The sequence below is a fragment of the Lytechinus variegatus genome, chromosome 4 (assembly GCF_018143015.1).
Source record: "Lytechinus variegatus isolate NC3 chromosome 4, Lvar_3.0, whole genome shotgun sequence".
NCBI classification, from domain to species: Eukaryota; Metazoa; Echinodermata; class Echinoidea; order Temnopleuroida; family Toxopneustidae; genus Lytechinus; species Lytechinus variegatus.
In genome coordinates this window covers 54,244,350-54,267,628 of record NC_054743.1, presented here as the reverse complement: position 1 = coordinate 54,267,628, position 23,279 = coordinate 54,244,350, and the positions used below count along the sequence as shown (strand labels likewise).

Genomic DNA, 23,279 nt, shown 5'->3' with positions numbered 1-23,279 from the left:
CTACATCTTTCATGTAAAACATCCTAACAGATATTACCTTGATAGTTGATGCCATCGACGATGCTGTTGAGTAGAAGTCATCATGATACTGACCGTCAAGTGTGAGGTTCTTCAGATGATTCATCTTACAGATGAACTGAGCGAAATCACGTGAGGCAGAGGGGCGTTCACTGAGATTCTCTCTGAGATCAAGAATCTCAATCTGATATAATAGTAACATAAAGATGGAATCAAGGTTCATAACACTCTATAATTAATTGAACTAAGAAAGGTGCTACTTTAATACCTGAAACATACTTGAAAGAATGAAATAAGACTTACAAGAATAACAATTCAGTAAAGATATGTACAATTTCACCTTATATGAGGCATCATAGCCCCATTAGACAAAATAATGGCAGCCGAATGAGGAGCATGAACAAAAATCAGAACTTGTATGGTTTGCTTGTAAGTGCTACTTTTTTACATGTAAAAACCTCCTAACATATATTACCTTGGTAGTTGATGCCATCGACGATGCTGTTGAGTAGAAGTCATCATGATACTGACCGTCAAGTGTGAGGTTCTTCAGATGATTCATCTTACAGATGAACTGAGCGAAATCACGTGAGGCAGAGGGGCGTTCACTGAGATTCTCTCTGAGATCAAGAATCTCAATCTGATATAATAGTAACATAAAGATGGAATCAAGGTTACTGTACATTAATACGTACACAGAAATGGGGATATAAAAATCAAATCTAGCATATTATTCACGAAACAACACACCAATCTAGTATGGCTGCAATCATGGTAACATTGTAATCATAATCATGATAATAAAACAATCTTAATGGAAATCGCGTTTTGCATATCTGCTTACATTCCACACTCCGTATTTTTGAAAGTATCGGACCGATTATTAATTAAAAATACACGATAAAAACTTAAGGTGAAATATATAGTCGTTTTAGTCAGATTTTAGGTTTTGATGAATAGAATTATTCATTTAATATCAAGAATTGCAAGCGCTATATGAAACACAATAGCACCAATCAAACCAAGTTGTTGAATAAAATGTTCATAACACTCTATAATTAATTGAACTAAGAAAGGTGCTACTTTAATACCTGAAACATACTTGAAAGAATGAAATAAGACTTACAAGAATAACAATTCAGTAAAGATATGTACAATTTCACCTTATATGAGGCATCATAGCCCCATTAGACAAAATAATGGCAGCCGAATGAGGAGCATGAACAAAAATCAGAACTTGTATGGTTTGCTTGTAAGTGCTACTTTTTTACATGTAAAAACCTCCTAACATATATTACCTTTGTAGTTGATGCCATCGACGATGCTGTTGAGTAGAAGTCATCATGATACTGACCGTCAAGTGTGAGGTTCTTCAGATGATTCATCTTACAGATGAATTGAGCGAGATCACGTGATGCAGACGGACATGCACTGAGATTCTCATTGTGATGAAGAATCTCAATCTGATATAATAGTAACATAAAGATGGAATCAAGGTTACTGTACATTAATACGTACACAGAAATGGGGATATAAAAATCAAATCTAGCATGAATATTATTCACGAAACAACACACCAATCTAGTATGGCTGCAATCATGGTAATAAACATTGATATCATAATCATGATAATAATAAAATCTTAATGCAAATCGCGTTTTGCATATCTGCTTACATTCCACATTCCGTATTTTTGAAAGTATCGGCCCAATTATTAATTGAAAATGCACGATAAAAACTTAAGCTGAAATATATAGTCGTTTTAGTCAGATTTTAGGTTTTGATAAATAGAATTATTCATTTAATATCAAGAATTACAAGTGCTACATGAAACACAATAGCACCAATCAAACCAACTTGTTGAATAAAATGTTCATAACACTCTATAATTAATTGAACTAAGAAAGGTGCTACTTTAATACCTGAAACATACTTGAAAGAATGAAATAAGACTTACAAGAATAACAATTCAGTAAAGATATGTACAATTTCACCTTATATGAGGCATCATAGCCCCATTGGACAAATTAATGGCAGCCAAATGAGGAGCATGAACAAAAATCAGAACTTGTATGGTTTGCTTGTAAGTGCTACTTTTTACATGTAAAAACCTCCTAACATATATTACCTTGGTAGTTGATGCCATCGACGATGTTGTTGAGTAGAAGTCATCATGATACCAACCGTAGATTGTGAGGTTCTTGAGATGATTCATCTTACAGATGAACTGAGCGAAATCACGTGAGGCAGAGGGGCGTTCACTGAGATTGTCTCTGAGATGAAGAATCTCATTCTGATAAAATAGTAACATAAAGATGGAATCAAGGTTACTGTACATTAATACGTACACAGAAATGGGGATATAAAAATCAAATTCTATGCATGAATATTATTCACGAAACAACACACCAATCTAGTATGGCTGCAATTATGGTAATAAACATTGTAATCATAATCGTGATAATAAAACAGTCTTAATGGAAATTGCGTTTTGCATATCTGCTTACATTCGACACTCCGTATTTTTGAAAGTATCGGCCCGATTATTAATTGAAAATACACGATAAAAACTGAAGGTGAAATATACAGTCGTTTTAGTCAGATTTTAGGTTTTTATATATAGAATTATTCATTTAATATCAAGAATTGCAAGTGCTTTATGAAACACAATAGCACCAATCAAACCAAGTTGTTGAATAAAATGTTCATAATACTCTATAATTAATTGAACTAAGAAAGGTGCTACTTTAATACCTGAAACATACTTGAAAAAATGAAATAAGATTTACAGGAATAACAATTCAGTAAAGATATGTACAATTTCACCTTATATGAGGCATCATAGCCCCATTAGACAAATTAATGGCAGCCGAATGAGGAGCATGAACAAAAATCAGAACTTGTATGGTTTGCTTGTAAGTGCTACTTTTTTACATGTAAAAACCTCCAAACATATATTACCTTTAAAGTTGATGCCATCGACGATGCTGTTGAGTAGAAGTCATCATGATACTGACCGTAGAGTGTGAGGTTCTTCAGATGATTCATCTTACAGATGAACTGAGCGAGATCACGTGAGGCAGAGGGGCGTTCACTGAGATTCTCTCTGAGATGAAGAATCTCAATCTGATATAATAGTAACATAAAGATGGAATCAAGGTTACTGTACATTAATACGTACACAGAAATGGGGATATAAAAATCAAATCTAGCATGAATGTCATGCACGAAACAACACACCAATCTAGTATGGCTGCAATCATGGTAATAAACATTGTTATCATAATCATGATAATAAAAAATCTTAATGGAAATCGCGTTTTGCATATCTGCTTACATTCGACACTCCGTATGTTTGAAAGTATCGGCCCGATTATTAATTGAAAATACACGATAAAAACTGAAGGTGAAATATATAGTCAATCTAGTCAGATTTTAGGTTTTGATGAATTGAATTATTAATTTAATATCAAGAATTGCAAGTGCTATATGAAACACAATAGCACCAATCAAACCAAGTTTTTGAATAAAATTTTCGTAATACTCTAAAATGAATTGAACTAAGAAAGGTGCTACTTTAATACCTGAAACATACTTGAAAGAATGAAATAAGATTTACAGGAATAACAATTCAGTAAAGATATGTACAATTTCGCCTTATATGAGGCATCATAGCCCCATAGACAAAGGCAGCACAATGAGGAGCATGAACAAAAATGAGAACTTGTATGGTTTGCTTGTAAGTTCTACTCTCTTTACATGTAAAAACCTCTTGACATATATTACCTTTGAAGTTGATGCCATCGACGATGCTGTTGAGTAGAAGTCATTATGATACTGACCGTAGTAGATTGTGAGGTTCTTCAGATGATTCATCTTACAGATGAACTGAGCAAGATCACGTGATGCAGATGGACGTTCACTGAGATTCTCCTTGTGATGAAGAATCTCAATCTGATAGAATGGTAACATAAAGATGGAATCAAGGTTACTGTACATTAATACGTACACAGAAATGGGGATATAAAAATCAAATCTAGCATGAATATCATTCACGAAACAACACACCAATCTAGTATGGCTGCAATCATGGTAATAAACATTGTTATCATAATCATGATAATAAAACAATCTTAATGGAAATCGCGTTTTGCATATCTGCTTACATTCCACACTCCGTATTTTTGAAAGTATCGGACCGATTATTAATTAGAAATACACGATAAAAACTTAAGGTGAAATATATAGTCGTTTTAGTCAGATTTTAGGTTTTGATGAATAGAATTATTCATTTAATATCAAGAATTGCAAGTGCTATATGAAACACAATAGCACCAATCAAACCAAGTTGTTGAATAAAATGTTCATAACACTCCAAAATGAATTGAACTAAGAAAGGTGCTACTTTAATACCTGAATCATACTTGAAAGAATGAAATAAGACTTACAAGAATAACAATTCAGTAAAGATATGTACAATTTCACCTTATATGAGGCATCCTAGCCCCATTAGACAAAATAATGGCAGCCGAATGAGGAGCATGAACAAAAATCAGAAATTGTATGGTTTGCTTGTGCTACTTTTTTACATGTAAAAACCTCCTAACATATATTACCTTGGTAGTTGATGCCATCGACGATGATGTTGAGTAGAAGTCATCATGATACTGACCGTAGAGTGTGAGGTTCTTCAGATGATTCATCTTACAGATGAACTGAGCGAGATCACGTGATGCAGACGGACGTTCACTGAGATCATTCTCCTGATGAAGAATCTCAATCTGATAGAATGGTAACATAAAGATGGAATCAAGGTTACTGTACATTAATACGTACACAGAAATGGGGATATAAAAATCAAATCTAGCATGAATATCATTCACGAAACAACACACCAATCTAGTATGGCTGCAATCATGGTTACTGTACATTAATACGTACACAGAAATGGGGATATAAAAATCTAATCTAGCATGAATATTATTCACGAAACAACACACCAATTTAGTATGGCTGCAATCATGGTAATAAACATTGTTATCATAATCCTGATAATAAAAAATCTTAATGGAAATCGCGTTTTGCATTCGCTTACATTCCACACTCGTATTTTTGAAAGTATCGGCCCGATTATTAATTGAAAATACACGATATAAACTTAAGGTGAAATATATAGTCGTTTTAGTCAGATTTTAGGTTTTGATAAATAGAATATACCTTTGCAGATGATGCTAAAGATTATTTGAACGTAATATTTTAGACATTATGTACATAACTAGATGGATGCGTCTGATGTTGTTTGTTCTATAATCGTTTGTTTCTATTTTATACGTAATTGTCAACAGGGGGAAAGAGTAACAAGTAATTGTCTTCAATTATTCAAGAAGGAAAATGTAAAGTACAGTGCGTCACCGAAAGAGGGACACCGGAATCAAATGTAATTTTTGCCATAAGAATCATAAATTTTCCTCCTAAAATGAATGGAAAGATAATTATGCTTCGATTCTTGTATTTGATATTCACCTCAACATTTCTATAACGCATGCATGACTGAGTAAAAACAATGGAAAATTGTGCTACCAATCTAATTTGCACGAGAAAATTTGCAATTTTGAGTTTTTCTGGCTTTTACTGCTATCTGTTTCTATAAAAAGTCATACATCAATCAGCCATCTCTTCTTCTTCCATATGAGACCAAAAGCGTAAAATATGATTGACGCAAGGTTAAGAAATGGTTGGATGAAAACATGCTTGATTTCTACCTATTCGACAGATGGTTGGAAACAACAAGCACCCCCCCCCCGCACGCACACACACAAAACCGCAGACAATAGGCTAACGTTGAACGCTTCTCGGGTTAGGAAAGGAAAGCCCTTTATTGTTGCGGGCTGGGGTATGTCACTGTAAGATGGTGAAATTAAGATTATCATGATTGATTAAGGGATTGACTGAATTTATTCTGCTTCTCTTTCAATTCAAACACAAACTCAAGTGAAATATAAAGGACATAAAAGAAAAGGGAATCCACTTTGAAGCAATATCTGCTCACTTCGGTTTACTGGAATAAATTACGGATATAATGAAATTATGATAATAATTAAGAATGTTTAACAGAATAATAAAATAATACAAACTGGGCTAAGCGCGTTATGCCTATACACAATCTTCGAACTATAATGATATATCGTTCCTCTGGTACATAAAATTAGACAAATTTGAGTTGAAAAAAGTGAATTTCCGAATCACTTCATACTGCACTAATTGGAAGAAAATAAGAAACTGAAAGTCTTTGCAGACGATGCCAAGGATGATAATGTTGAATAGAACTCGTCATGATATTTCAGACTGTTTGGATAAGAACCAAGATTAAGTTCCCTGAGATGAGGCATCTTACAAATGAGCTGAGCGAGATCACTTAATGGAGACAGACGTTGACTGAGATCAATGTATCTGATGTCAAGATACTCAATCTGGAATAATAGTAACGTGATGAAGCAACAAAAATACATCATCAAACAAGGGCCTGACTAAACCATTCGATTAAAGAACAAACATTGATCATCGAATCATTGAAAATAACTCTTGGTCGTTCACATAATGTTATGAAAATTGCAGTAATTTGCTCTAAAGCCTCTATTAACTATTATGAAAGGAAAATTATTGTTGTATTCATGCTATATTTGCTTATGTAATAGAAGGTTGTTAATTTGCCCTTGATATTTTATTAATAAAAAATATGGTTGAATTTCATAAGTAAAACGGCCAAGCGCGCTGCCATGAATGCAGTATGCAATAGTTGTGCTGATGACTTCAGTTCCCAGCTTTCCTTTGACATAACATGATATCCAATCAATTCAAAATTGAAACACGTGGATTCAATTCAAACTTGCCTCGGATCCAAAGACTGAATAAAAAAACATGTGTCCAATTTACAATGACAGAATAATACTTACAGTACAATTATGAAATGATTTAAATTGAATGCAATTACAAGCATTTTTATCATAACACAAGGAAATAAATTGTTGAAAAAAAACATATATTGTATTAAATATTTTAATGTTCAGTACGCACATTTAATTATAACCACTAACAAAGAGGCACATTGGACATAAATTGAAATTATTAGAAAAGAAAAAGATGGGAAATAATACAGACGGCAAAGGGAGACAGACAGAGAAAAGGTGAGTAAAGTGAAAGGGTAATTAAAAGGATATATAGATAGAACATAAAGAGAGAAGATTGTGCCAGAAAGACGAAGAAAATTGTGGCAAAGATTAAAAACAAAGCAAACAAAATCACGTGGATGCTGTATATGTCTTTCTTGTAACAAAATTAGTTGCAAATATACAGTGCGTATAAAACAAATACTCTTATAAAAGAATCCTGTAAAATTAGACATTTGCAATATCCTGAAGATTTTTTGCCACATCTTAACATTGGTACAGATACATTTAAGCAAATTACGATATAACTGTCAAAAAATATTTCGGCTTGAGTAAGCACCACTTACTGTTGAAAAGTTAGTGAAAAATTATTTGCACAAGACTTTAAAATAGTTAGGCGAATAAGTGTAGACCGTAATAATGAAGAAGAAAAAAAATTGATTTGAAGATATCTTTTACTATTTTTAACTTAACATGTTTTATTGCCCAAAACACTTTAAGGGGCTTATACTAATCACTCGGGTCGCGTGCGAAATCGCTTGGGTTTTGGATTTCTGGCGGGTTTTTTTTTCATTTCGACGCGATTTTTTTCCCATCGGTGTCTTCAATGGGACAAACACTCTGGGAAAAGAAAATGAAATTGAAATTCGAGTTTCTTTTTAAACCGGCAAGTGCTTTAAATGATATTACATGATTTTTTTTTCTGTTTAACATATAGACAGGTCAATATACGACCCAACGCGGCCTTACCCGGAACAAATTGCAACAAATGATTTTTCAACGGTGTTCTGTACTATTCGACCTCAGGAATAATATACTAAAAATCTACCAAAATACGCATCCGGGAAAGTGGTTAGTTTTACAAGATGGCGTCCAGGATGGCCGCCATTCACTGAAAATGGATACAACTGACACATTATCCAACCTAGAGTCCTATTTCGGTTCATATTCCATGGTCTGGGGGGTTAAACATTGATTTAGGGTAGAATGAATAATTGATTTTGATTTTAGATTTATTCATTGTCCGTTCACAAAGCACAGCAAAATCAAACAATACATAGTGAAATCTAAAGTACAACATCAATCGAAATAAGGTATAAACAATGAGAACTAATGCAAATTAAAGTAACTTTGACTATAATAACTATATAAAACAGAACAGAGGGGCTTGCCAAGAAAAGCGAAGCTTGTATGGGAGGCAAGCCCCCGTAACTTAGTTTCAATACGTATATTACAAAAATATAGTATAAAGGAGAGATGGAAGAGAGTTTAAAAGGAGGCTATACAAAATATCGAAGGTAACAACGAAAGAGTGAACCAAATTAGAATAAATGATAATAGTAATACCAATAAAAATAATAAAAAATAACAACATGGCTACAATGATTTTGATTATGAGGGAAGAACAGAGAGGCAAATGTAGGGAGAGAGGGGGTGCAGGTACAATGGAGGTGCAAAGAGGAGCATGGCAGGTGCGGAAACAGGTGGGCAGGCAAGTTGTATGCTGGGAGGGAAAAATAATAATAATAAATAAATAAATGAAAAAATTGAATATGATTTTCGTTATGTGGTAGATAGACTTGTTTGGGTAAAAGTATTGGCAAATAAGCATCTTTTTAAGGTTATGTTTAAAATTGTGATGCTTTGGGATTCCTTAAAGGCGTTGGGCAAGGAATTCCAATATACGGGACCAGAAAAAACAAAAGATTTTTTGCAAGTTAAGTTCGGGTTGAAGGTAGGTGATAAGAGTTTCGTTGTCTTGTAGGATAATCGTGTACAGAGGAGTTTTTGCAGAAAATAATTGAAAAAATTGCGGGGAGATCATCTTTAGTTAGTTTATACATAAATTGGCCGAGTTGGAACAGAAATACATCATTAACTTAAAGGATTTTGTTTTCAAAAAATAATTTATCTGTGTGACATCTGAAATGTGTATGAAATATTATCCTAAGTGTTTTTTTCTGTAACAAAAGTATCCTATGTAATTGTGTTTGAATTGCATAACCCCATGCTAAAATACCGTAATTAATGTATGGTAATATTAAGGTGTAATATAGTGTAAGTAGTGTACGAGATGGAAGAAAAAATTTGAGTTTGTTGATAATTCCAATATTTCTTGACATTGTTTTGCATATATTATCGATGTGTGGTTTCCATGACAATTTATTATCAATAAGTACACCCAAGAATTTTGTTTGAGAAACATTTTCAAGCACGGTGTTTTCAAAAATGAGATTGTTATCCCAACTATTTACTCTATTACTAAATAACATGTAATCGGTCTTTTGTAAGTTAAGTGAGAGTTTATTTGCCTTTATCCATTCAGTAGGCCCTCCTGTGTACCAGGCAAATCCACGATGGCACCCGAAATGCTGCCGTAGGTTGAAAATCCACAATTCATCTAAATTATTTTATTTTATTCAGGGGATACATGTACATTGAAGCAAGTTACAAGGAAAGCTAGTGGTCTGGTGTGTCCAAAAATCCAAAATGGCTTCGAAAAATGGAGTTTAAAATGGCTGTTGATAATTAAAATGGACAAAGTTCATTTGATATCCGCCTGGGATATATTAATTTTGGTGTCTAGACCATGATTTCAATGGTCAAAAAAGACATTGAGACTAGTTACAAGGACAGTCAGTGGTCCAGTATGTTCAACAATCCAAGATGGCTTCCAAAAAGGGAGTCGAAAATGGCTGTTGCTGCTGAAAAAAAACCTGCATACTTTGCTAAAGGTCCAGAAATATGATTGTTTGTGTCTATACCATGGATAAATGGGTCAAATAATACATTGGGCAAGTTACAAGCAAAGTCAGTGGTCTGGTTTGTGCAAAAATCCCCGATGGACTCCAAAAATTGATTCTGAAATGGCCGTTGATAATTAAAATGGACATAGTTCATTTGATATCCGCCTGGGATATAATTATTTTGGTGTGTAGACCATGATTTCAATTGTCAAATAATCTACAAGGATAAGTTTCATGGACCTTCAATGGTCTAGTATGTCCAAAAATCGAAGATGGATTCCAAAATTGATCCGATCTTAAAACAGGCTACTGATACTTAAAGCAGACGTAGCTTATTTCATATCGGCCTGGGAGATGTGATTTTGGTGTCTAAACCACTAGTTTCAAGGATCAATTAATACATTAGTGCAAGTTACGAGGACAGTCGATCGCCTGGTCGGTAAAAAATAAATCTAAGTTGGCTTCCAAAAATTGATTCTAAATTGACTGCTGCTATTTAAAGCGGACATAGCTTATTTCATATTGGCCTGGGAGATGCGATTTTGGTGTCTAAACCACTGGGTTAAGGGCCAAAATAATACATTAGCACCCTTTTTATACACAGGCTAAAATTTCCTTAACCCCGTACTATAGGTGGGGCTAAATGGCAATTTAGCCCAACCTATAGTACGGGGTTAAGCTTAGCCCACTTTCTTTTTACACAGCATTTTTGCAAAGTGGGCTAACCCCACCTATAGTACGGGATTATTTGGCCCTGCAAAAAAGCAGGGTTATCCCACCAATTGCGGTGCTAAGAGCAATAGTACGGGGTTATGATCACATGTGTAAAACAAAAGTGGGCTAAGCTTAACCCCGTACTATAGGTGGGGCTAAATGGCAATTTGGCCCCACCTATAGTACGGGGTAAAGGAAATTGTAGCGTGTGTAAAAAGTGTACGAGTGAAGTACTTGTACTACGAATCATCGACAAAAAACACTAGTCTGGGGTTAGCGAGTTTCGTGTGTGAAAAGCAAGCATTTCTTATCCGGGGTTAGCAATAACAATTTAGCATGCGTGAAAAGGAAAAAAATAGTACGAGGTTAAGGATAGTACGGGGTTAGCGATAGTCCGGGGCTAAGAAAATCCTGTGTAAAAAGGGCATTTCCTTTTAAGGCCAGTCATTTGTCTGGTATGACCAAAAATCCAATATGGCTTCCAAAACTTTTGCGTGCTGGAGTCTGTGACTATAAGAAGGTGAATTAAGAATATCATGATAGATTGACTGAATTCGTTCTGCTTCTCTTTCATTTCAAACCTAAAATACAATACAAACTTAGGTAAAATATAAAGGACATAAAAGAAAATGAAAGTCAATTTGAAGCAGAGTTTGCTTATCTCGGTTTCCTGGAATAACTAACGGATTAAAATATAACTTTAAAAGTAAATCAAGGTAATGGTTAAAAATGTTCCATAGAATAATAAAGTAATATAAATTGGGCCAAACACTTTATGCCTATACACAATGTTCAAACCATAATGATATATCATTCCTCTGGTATATAACATTAGACAAAATTCAGTTTTAAAAAGTGAAAATTCTCATCACCTTATACTGCATCAACTGGAGAAAAATGATATGAAACTTGAAGAGAACGAAAATAAAAAAAATAAAAAGATACCTTTGCAGACGATGCTAATGATGACAACGTTGAATAGAACTCGTCATGAAGCGAGGGACTGATTTTTTTGTATGGATCACCGAGACGAAGTTTCCTGAGATGAGGCATCTTACAAATGAACTGAGCGAGATCACGCGATGCAGACTGACGTTGACTGAGATCAATGTAATCGATATCAAGACTCTCAATCTGGAATAATAGTGACATAATTTTTAAATAAAAATACGTCATCAAACAAGGGTCTGACTAAACCGTTGAACTCTTTTCTACATTCGATTAAAGAACAAACATGGATCATCGAATCGTTGGCAATAACTCTTGGACGTTCACGTAATGTAATGAAAATCACAGTAATTTGCTCTAAAGCATCTAACAACTATAAATGAAAGAAAAATTATGTTTTATTTATGCTGTATTTGCTTATCGAAGGCTGTGAATTTGCCTTTTATTCTTATTAATAAAAAAATACGGTTGAAATTCATAATTAAGCTTTATTTTGTGAAAACGGTCAAAAGCACGCTGCCATGAATGCAGTATGCAATAGTTGTGCTGATGACTTCAGTTCCCAGCTTTCCTTTGACATAACATGATATCCAATCAATTCAAAATTGAAACATGTGGATTCAATTCAATTAAAACATGGTTTCTTAAACTTGCCTTGCATCCAAAGGCTGAATAAAAAACATGTGTCCAATTTACAATGACAGAATAATACTTACAGTACAAACATGAAATGATATAAATTGAATGCAATTACTAGCATTTTTATCATAACACAAGGAAATAAATTGTTGAAAAAAAATCATACATTGTATTACATATTCTAATGTTAAGTATGCACATTTAATTATAACCACTAGAAAGAGGCACATTGGACATATATGGAAATTATTAGAAAAGAAAAAGAGATGGGAAATAATAAAGACGGCAAAGGGAGGCAGACAGAGAAAATGTGAGTAAAGTTAAAGGGTAATTAACAGCGCATACATTTGTAATTCCGAAGCTTCGTAATTCCGAAGGTTCGGTTATTCCGAAGGTTCGTAATTCCGAAGGTTCTTTAATCCGAAAACAAAATAAGGTTCGTAATTCCGAATGTTCGTTAATCCGAAATCAAAATGAGGTTCGTAATTCCGAAGGTTCGTTAATCCGAAAACGAAATGAGGTTCGTAATTCCGAATGTTCGTTAATCCGAAAACGAAATGAGGTTCGTAAATCCGAAAACGAAATAAGGTTCGTTAATCCGAAAATTAAATAAGGTTCATATTTCCGAAAATGAAATTAATTCATTTTGGTAACAAGAACGGTGCTGTTCTTGGAAGATAATAGGATATTATGCAATGATATACTAACGAACGATGATATATGCATGTGTGTGTTGTGGCCAAAGCATGTATCGATTTAAGAATAGGCGCCCGGATCAAACATACGCTTAATTTCGATTTTATCTGAGCAAATGTTGCCCAAGCAAATGGTTTAAAGATGCAGCTGGGGATTAAGTGCGTTGGTCGTTTGCGAGTAACCTCCAGATTCTAAAGTTTGTATTGGAGGGGATGTCATTTTTAATAAGAGCTTCTCCTGAAAATTAATCTAAAATGTATACTTTAAATGAAGTATTGATTTTGAAAAAAAGGAATTTCCCATTTTAGAAAAATAGCATTTCCCTGTTATTTCTTTAGGTGTGCCAGTGCCCCCTTCTACCCCTCCCCCCGGCGGATACAACTTTCGCCAATGGGGGGGGGGGCGAATTTTATTCACCCATAATTTCCCGGATCGGCACCTTTAAAGTCGATTTTTTTGTTTCTTTGTTTCTTTGAAAGGGTATTCCTAATAGCCAATAATTATTATAAAGATAAAGTTAAGCCGTTGTTAAATAATGCAAGCGCGAAGCGCGAGCTATAGTTTTCGTTGAAATTGAGGATGTCATTCTTAATAAGAGCTTCTGCTAGTAATAAAAATAAAAACAATGCCTTGGTAAATAATACCAATATTATTATTTTGTCTTATTAGGCCTACATGAAATTTCCAAAAGTTTGAGCTCGTGATTTGCTCACAACATCTCACAATAATGCCCTTTTAACATGTTTAACAGTAATTAAGTCCATTGACCAAAAAGCGATTAATATAACTTCAGATTTGATTTTTTTTAAGACCTAAATATATGCGTTACCAATTAGAAATCAATTAAAAAAACTTTGCTCAAGTTAATTACTACAAAACACACAACTTCTTTACACAGACGATATTGGTTAAAATATCCGTTTGCACCAAAATGCCCTTTTTGGCATATAAGTGCACCTAAATCAATACATGCTTTGGCCACAACACACATATATCATTGTTCGTTAGTTCATCATTGCATAATATCCTGTTATCTTGCAAGACCAGCACCGTTCTTGTTACCAAAATGAATTAATTTCATTTTCGGAAATACGAACCTTATTTAATTTTCGGATTAACGAACCTTATTTCGTTTTCGGACTAACGAACCTTCAGATTAACGAAACTTATTTCGTTTTTTGGATTATCGAACCTTCGGAAGAGCGAACCTTATTTCGTTTTCGGAATTACGCCACAAATGTTCGGATTAACGAACCCTTTTTCGTTTTCGGATTAACGAACAACGAGGTATAGGCAATTTACGTGTTTCGGAATTACGAAGTGTAACCATTTAAAGGATATATAGATAGAACATAAAGAGAGAAGATTGGGTCAGAAAGACGAAGAAAAGTGTGGCAAAGATTAAAAACAAAGCAAACAAAATCACGTGGATGCTGTATATGTCTTTCTTGTAACAAAATTAGTTGCAAATATACAGTGCGTATAAAAAAAATACTTTTAGAAAAAAAATCCTGTAAAATTAGACATTTGTAATATCCTGAAGATTTTTGCCACATCTTAACATTGGTACAGATACATTTAAACAAATTACGATATAACTGTCAAAAAATATTTCGGCTTGCGTAAGCACCACTTACCTTTGAAAAGTTAGTGAAAAATTATTTGCACAAGACTTTAACATAGTTAGGCGAATAAGTGTAGACCTTAATAATGAAGAAGAAAAAAAAATTCATTTGAAGATATCTTTTACTATTTTTAACTTAACTTGTTTTATTGCCCAAAACACTTCAATGGGCTTATACGAAATCGCTTGGGTTTTGGATTTCTGGCGGGGTTTTTTTTTTCAACGCGATTTTTTTTCCCCATCGGTGTCTTCAATGGGACAAACACTCTAGGAAAAGAAAATGAAATTGAAATTCGAGTTTCGTTTTAAACCGGCAAGTAACTTAATTGATATTACATGATTTCTGTTTTTTTTCTGTTTAACATATAGACGGGTCAATATACGACCCAACGCGGCCTTACCCGGAACGAATTGAAACAAATGATTTTTCAGCGGTGTTCTGTACTATTCGACCTCAGGAATAATATACTAAAAATCTACCAAAATCCGCATCCGGGAAAGTGGTTAGTTATACAAGATGGCGTCTAGGATGGCCACCATTCACTGAAAATTGATACAACTGACTCATTATCCAACCTAGCATCTTATTTCGGTTCATATTCCATGGTCTAGGAGAGGGTTAAACATTGATTAAGGGTAGAATGAATTATAGGCCCTCCAGTGTACCAGGCAAATCCAAGATGGCACCCGAAATGCTGCCGTAGGCTGAAAATCCACTATTCATCTAAATTATTTTATTTCATTCCGGGGTTTTAAGGGTTATATGTACATTGAAGCAAGTTACAAGGAAAACTAGTGGTCTGGTGTGTCCAAAAATCCAAAATGGCTTCGAAAAATGGAGTTTAAAATGTCTGTCAATAATTAAAATGAACATAGTTCATTTGATATCCGCCTGGGATATAATGATTTTGGTGTTTATACCATGATTTCAATGGTCAAAAAAGACATTGAGACAAGTTACAAGGACAGTCAGGGGTCCAGGATGTTCAACAATCCAAGATGGCTTCCAAAAAGGGAGTCGAAAATGGCTGTTGCTACTGTAAAAAAACCAACATACTTTGGGCTTATGTCGAAAGGGTGGGTGCTGTCGCGTTAGGGTGCGTCAACGCGAACGCGAAGATTCGTCCAAAGCCCCCCCCCCCCCCAGTTTGGCCGAAAGGGTGCGTTTAATAATAATGAATAAGTAAATACAAATATTTATAAGAAAGCTGACTATAAGGTATTTTGTCAAACATTGCCAATTTGCACGTAAAATAGTGGATTTTTAATCATTTAAAGCATTGACAATTTGAGGAAAAGAAAGAAAAGTTCAACTATTAAGAATAATAAAGATAATAATAATAATGATAATAATAATAATAATAATAATAATAAAATCAGATACCCACCCTTGCAATAAGCCACTTGGCTCCAATTTTTCCCTCCAAATTCATTTTCATAAATTAACTCTTTGGGGTGAAAATTATTATTATTATCATTATTATAATTATTATTATTATTATTGTTATTATCTTTATTATTATAAGTATTATTATTATCATACAAACAACACGCACATATTATTATTATTATCATACACACAACACGCACACATACACAACAGATACATCTCACAAAATATACTAAGGCAGGTTCTCAAGTGTAAAATATAGTAAGGTAGGGTCTGAAGAGTTAAACGTTGTGAATGCTGACCCGACATCAATTTTGGCCTTGCCCTTCCAGGACACATCTGCCGTAAGTTTTATAATTTGGGGGACATCAAATATCTCCAGGTATACGAATGTTTTCCTTCATAATAAATACAAACCTGCAAAGTATAAAATTGAAGGTAAGTTACTTTTTTTTATTTGAAAGAACCTTGAAATCAGTTACAATTTTTACATGTATCAATATTACACCATAAAACATTGCCACCGAAAAATCCTCATGCAGCATGCCGTCATTGTTTTTTTTTTTACCTTAAAAAGAATGTTTGTGCCATATGATGATTTATGTTCCTATGCAAATTTCACATATCACTCGTCTTTTTTGTTTGTTCAGCTTTCTTATAAATACTTGTATTTATTTATTCATTATTATTAAACACACCCTTTCGGCCAAACCGGGGGGGGGGGGCTTTGGACGAATCTTCGCGTTCGCGTTGACGCACCCTAACGCGACAGCACCCACCCTTTCGAAATAAGCCAATACTTTGCTAAAGATCCAGAAATATGATTGTTTGTGTCTATACCATGGATAAATGGGTCACATTGGGACAAGTTACAAGCAAAGTCAGTGGTCTGGTATGTGCAAAAATCCCCGATGGACTCCAAAAATTGATTCTGAAATGGCTACTAATACTTAAGCGGACATAGCTCATTTCATTTTGGCATGGGATATGTGATTTTGATGTCTAAACCACTGGTTTCAAGGGCCAAATTATATACAAGGATTAGTTTCATGGACAGTCAATGGTCTGGTATGTCCAGAAATCGAAGACGGAGTCTAAAATTGATCTGATCTTAAAAATAGGCTACTGATACTTAAAGCAGACGTAGCTTATTTCATATCGGCCTGGGAGATGTGATTTGGTGTCTAAACCACTAGTTTCAAGGATCAATTAATACATTAGTGCAAGTTACGAGGACAGTCGGTGGCCTGGTCGGTAAAAAAAAATCTAAGTTGGCTTCCAAAAATCGATTCTTAATTTACTGCTGCTACTTACATCGGACATAGCTTATTTCATATTGGCCTGGGAGATGCGTTTTTGGTGTCTAAACCACCGGTTTAAGGGCCAAAATAATACATTAGGACATGTTTTAAGGCCAGTCATTTATCTGGTATGACCAAAAATCCAATATGGCTTCCAAAACTTTGCGTGCTGGAGTCTGTGTTTATAAGAAGGTGAATTAAGAATATCATGATAGATTGAATGAATTCGTTCTGCTTCTCTTTCAATTCAAACATAAAATACAATACAAACTTCAGTAAAATATAAAGGACATAAAAGAAAATGAAAGTCAATTTGAAGCAGAGTTTGCTTATCTCGGTTTCCTGGAATAACTAACGGATTAAAATATAACTTTAAAAGTAAATCAAGGTAATGGTTAAAAATGTTCCACAGAATAATAAAATAATATAAATTCGGCCAAACACTTTATGCCTTTACACAATGTTCAAGCCATAATGATCATTCCTCTGGTATATAACATTAGACAAAATTCAGTTTTAAAAAGTGAAAATTCTCATCACCTTATACTGCATCAACTGGAGAAAAATGCTATGAAAGTTGAAGAGAACGAAAATAAAAAAAAACTAAAAAGATACCTTTGCCGACGATGCTAATGATGACAACGTTGAATAGAATCCGTCATGTAGCGAGGGACTGATGTTTCTGTATGCATCACAGAGACGAAGTTCCCTGAGATGAGGCATCTTACAAATGAACTGAGCAAGATCACGCGATGCAGACTGACTTTGACTGAGTTTATTGTCATCGATATCAAGACTCTCAATCTGAAATAATAGTGACATAATTTTTAATAAAAATACGTCATCAAACAAGGGTCTGACTAAACCATTGAACTCTATTCTACATTCGATTAAAGAACAAACATGGATCATCGAATCGTTGGCAATAACTCTTGGACGTTCACGTAATGTAATGAAAGCACAGTAATTTGCTCTAAAGCATCTAACAACTATAAATGAAAGGAAAATTATTGTTTTATTTATGCTGTATTTGCTTATGTGATCGAAGGCTATGAATTTGCCTTTTATTTCTTATTAATAAAAAATATGGTTGAAATTCATAATTAAGCTTTATTTTGTGAAAACGGTCAAAAGCGCGCTGCCATGAATGCAGTATGCAATAGTTGTGCTGATGACTTCAGTTCCCAGCTTTCCTTTGACATAACATGATATCCAATCAATTCAAAATTGAAACATGTGGATTTAATTCAATTAAATGCAAAATGGTTGATTAAAACATGCCTCGTAGCCAAAGGCGGAATTAAAAATAAACCTGTGTCCAATCTACAATGACAGAATAATACTAATTTGAATACAATTACTAGTACTTCATATTAAAATACAAGGAAATAAATTGTTGGGGAAAAAATCATCTTTGGATTCAACATTTGTATGTTAAGTACGCAAAAATGTTGCATAACCAATACAAAGAGGCACATTGTACATAAATGGAAAGTAAAAGAAAAGAAGAAATGGGAAAGGATAGAGACGGCAAAGAGAAAAGCTGAGTAAAGGGAAAGGCTAATTAAATGAAGATATAGAAAATACGAAGAGAGAATTGGTCCAGAAAGATGAAACAAGTGGAATGCCTCTGGCCGTCTCACCTGCATCACGCGGTTCAATATAGCAGCAGTGCTGACTTTGAATACTACTCTAACTCGCACAAGATGTTCAGTGATACATGGTTACTCTTATGTCCACTTTTTATGAACGAGACCAATAAACTTACAGAGATATGATGGTTATTCAACAAAAAACCCCAAAATGGCCAAAGTTCATTGACCTTACATGACCTTTGACCTTGATCATGTGACCTGAAACTCGCACAGGATGTTCAGTGATACTTGATTACTCTTATATACAAGTTTCATGAATCAGATCCATAAACTTTTCAAAGTTTTGATGGTAATTCAACAGATACACCCAATTCGGCCAAAGTTCATTGACCTTTGACCTCGGTAATGTGACCTGAAACGCGCACAGGATGTTCAGTGATATTTGATTACTCATATGTCCAAGTTTAATGAACTAGACTAATAAACTTTCAAAGTTATGATGGTAATTCAACAGATATCCCCGATTCAGCCAAAGTTCATTGACCCTAAATGACCTTTGACCTTAATCATGAGACCTGAAACTTGCACAAAATATTCAGTGATGCTTGATTACTATTATGTCCAAGTTTCATGAATCAGATCCATAAACTTTCTAAGTTATGATGGGAATTCAACAGATATCCCCAATTCGGCCAAAGTTCATTGACCCTAAATGACCTCTGATCTTGGTCATGTGACGTGAAACTCATGCAGGATGTTCAGTGATACTTGATCAACCTTATGTCCAAGTTTCATGAACTAGAACCATATACTTTCTAAGTTATGATGTCATTTCAAAAACTTAACCTCAGGTTAAGATTTTGATGTTGATTCCTCCAACATGGTCTAAGTTCATTGACCCTAAATGACCTTTGACCTTGGTCAGGTGACATGAAACTTTAATAGGACGTTTAGTAATACTTGATTAACCTTATGGCAAAGTTTCATGAACTAGAACCATATACTTTCTAAGTTATGATGTCATTTCAAAAACTTAACCTCAGGTTAAGATTTGATGTTGACGCCGCCGCCGCCGTCGGAAAAGCGGCGCCTATAGTCTCACTCTACTTCGCAGGTGAGACAAAAAGGTAGTGGAAAAGATTAAAAACAAAAACAAACAAAAGCACGTGAGTGTTGTATATGTCCCCCTTGTAACAAAATCAGTTGCAATAATATTCATCTCACGACTACTGAAGTGCTGTTAAAAAAAAATTGACCTTTCGCGGTTGACATTATTTTAAAAAACGTAATTTCAAACAACAAACAAGTGATAAGTGAGGATTTGACATGAACATACGCGTCATGTTTATTGCATATTTATTGAAGACATGAATGATCAGATAAAACAGGCTACCCTAATCGGACAGTTTGTTTTCATGTCAATAAATGTCGATTTCATTTGAAGGTACAAACATGTTCAAATTGCTTTTTAAACCCAAAAAGAGACAGACTCCAAATAGATTTGATGAAACAATTCGAATAGTACTTCCATGTTCATATTTCAATGAAGTATTAAAGCATTATGCACATTACTAGAGTGACACGTTTGTCAATGTTTGAATTGTCCTTGTTTGATAAAACAATATCGGAAGGGCACATATATGCACAATTTTTAAAAAACAGGAAAAAGGACAGGGGCGGATCCAGCTTTCGCTAATAGTGGGGGGGTCGAAAAATATTTTGATCAACATTTTCTCGATTGGCCGCTACAATTTGGCTTTTTTTTGTTGCTTTTTCAGGAGGTAGTCCTAACTAAAGACTGAAGCTTTAAGTATATGTTAGTTTGTATTGCTATAAACAATATAAGGTAAATCTCACGTGATCTTAATATATAAAGCGAGCGCGAAGCGCGAGCTAAAAATCTTTGATATTTTATGTCCTTAGAACTGAAGATTCAGAGCAGTTTTTATAATCATGAACAAAGATAAGTATCCAACTAAAGAATGCGAGCGCGAAGCGCGAGCCGAAATTTTGTCGCAATAACGTGAAAAGTGACTCAATTAGGACTGTTTTAGTGATTAATGAAGAAGATACAAGTATCACCAAATAAATAATGAGAGTGCGAAGCGCGAGCTCAAAATTTTTGATGTTCCGACCTGAAAAATGGACAGTCTAAGCGCGTTTTTATTTAAATAAACAAGCTGTGTGTCTCAAACAATTTAATGCGAGCGCGAAGCATGAGCTTAAGTTTTTGATATACTGACATGATAAAGGAGCATTTTGAAAACAATTGGTAAGAATTTCCAAAGAGGATAGGTATCTCACACGTCAAACAATGCTAGCGCGCAGCGCGAGCTGAACATTTTGATATACATAGACAATTTATGTAAATCAAACAAAATAATGAAAGCTTGATGTGCGATCTGGAAACATTGTTTGCAAATTTATATCAGAACTGGATATATTTTATATATATTGGATATATATTAGTGTCATTTAACCCTCTTGAATGGGATTCATTACACAGGCAATGCGAGTGCGAAGCGCGAGCAAAATTTTTTATATAAAGTCTATTTTCAAATTCTTCCCCTCACCTTTTTTTTTGTTTCCTTTCGGGGTCGGGCCGGCCGAGGCTGTAAATTACACATCATGGGTATGATACCTCTTTCTTACTTTTATTTCTGTTTTTCGTAGTTTCTATCACGGTAAAGAGTACACTTTTTTGTGCAGGTTGTCAAAAAATAGGGGGGCGGGGCTTGCTCGGACCCCTCCTGGAACCACGCCTGAAGGAAACAACGGTTCCTACATTTTGGGTTCGTTTCAATAAACAAATAAAGTAAAATAGAAACGGTATTCAGGGACGGAATGATCCAGAGACGAAATGTAACATGTTTTATCGAAAAATGAAAAGAAAATATAAAGATATGCCAGAAACCTTTTTTCCTCATTTATATATAAGGGGATATTAAACAGTTGATTGTGTACGAAGTAGCGCGTTTAAAGTTAACATGAATACAGACCTTTCGAAACTAAAATTATCATTTAAAATATTCGGAAAATACACCGAACATTCATCAATTTAATGCGTTTGATTATTTTGATTTCATTTAAAGTCGTAGAAAAAAACATTAAACATGTTAAAGTTTTGGGTTGAATTTGTACAAGGCTTTTCTATCATGACTCCAGCAATTGTTTTTTTACAATGTGAAAAGTGTTGAGAATATTTGCTTCATTCTTTTATATCTGATCCATTAATCTCTTACACCGAAATTAAACAGATTGATTCTTCCAATAAGTTTTGCATACAGTTTGTAAGCCTGGATATAAATTAGAGATAGTTTCGGGTATTTGACGCCCTCTACAGTGCGTATCAATTAAACATTTACAATTTGAAAAAGTCCTGGGAATTGAAAACTATACAACTTGGGGATATTTTATTTTTTGCACATACTTCTTGAGTTTGGGTCTCATCTATCAAATGAAAGTAAACATTTTGACAGAATGTTACACCTCAGTAAGCACTGTCCATTTTTTAAAGCTCGCAGAAACCGGTTTGCGCAGAAATGCACGCTGTCAATGAAATAAGGCGAAAACAAACTCCTCTGTGTTTGGAATTGTTAGCCAATTGAAATAAAACATAAGCATTCAATGTTTTTTTAACGGCTTTATATGCCGCCCAATTTTAATCCTTAGTAAGCACAACCTTCTCCTGTGCCAGTCAGATCTGAGGACATAACTCAAAAGTTTACCCCAGCATTTTTTCCCTAGCTTTTTTTAAAAAAAGGGGGGTTAAAACTTCTTTACACTTTCCCCAAGCTTGAAAATGATTAACATATAAATCAAGCCTAAGTCATTCCATGTGCATCACAGCTCTGTGTAAAGCAGATTATCATGATGGCCTTGGAATGTGGGGCTTGGTGCACAATTGCGCTCTATGAAGTGTTTTGGGTAAGGAAACACGTTAAAACTAAAGATATATCTTCAAACAATCTACCTAGCTAAACACCATGTGTTCTTCATGATTATCGTCTACTCGTATTCATATAATCATTTCAAAGTTCTGTGCAAGCCATTTTTACGAACTTTTCAAAAGCAAGCAGGCGGAAAACTTTGTACCGATCATTATATGTGAAAGAAGATTCAGGGTATTATATGTCATTTCACACAACTATTTTTAAGTGCAAACTTGTTTTTATACGTACTGTAGTCAGTGCTGTATTGTTTGATGTACAAGTACGAAAGTTGGAGTTCATTTATTCTTTTAACTATGTAAGAAATTATATAAACGAAGTAAGTAATTCAAGGCGAAAATTCCAAGACCGAAAATAAAAACATAACAACCATTACCACATTGTTTGGGGACACCCCCCCCCCCCTTCCCATCAATTTATAATGAATAATCAAATTCAAAATAAACCAATGAATAAACAATTTAAGCAATAATATTGACAAAAAATAATAA

At 34.3% G+C, this 23,279-nt stretch overlaps 1 protein-coding gene across 6 annotated transcripts in view; it reads right to left on the bottom strand.

The window, feature by feature from the left end:
* The window catches only part of LOC121414341, a 66,548-nt gene that overhangs the window by 14,308 nt on the left and 28,961 nt on the right, over positions 1–23,279 (bottom strand). The window contains exons 6-13 of one of the 6 annotated variants that reach the window (XM_041607488.1): positions 17,859–18,047; positions 11,591–11,779; positions 4,635–4,799; positions 3,805–3,972; positions 2,980–3,144; positions 1,317–1,481; positions 494–658; positions 38–202 (exon numbers count right to left, since the gene is read on the bottom strand). In XM_041607488.1, coding sequence (XP_041463422.1) covers positions 38–202; positions 494–658; positions 1,317–1,481; positions 2,980–3,144; positions 3,805–3,972; positions 4,635–4,799; positions 11,591–11,779; positions 17,859–18,047 — 1,371 coding nt within the window. The remainder of the gene's footprint in view (positions 1–37; positions 203–493; positions 659–1,316; positions 1,482–2,979; positions 3,145–3,804; positions 3,973–4,634; positions 4,800–11,590; positions 11,780–17,858; positions 18,048–23,279) is intronic. The other 5 variants (XM_041607489.1, XM_041607491.1, XM_041607490.1 and 2 more) reach the window with 5 other exon arrangements.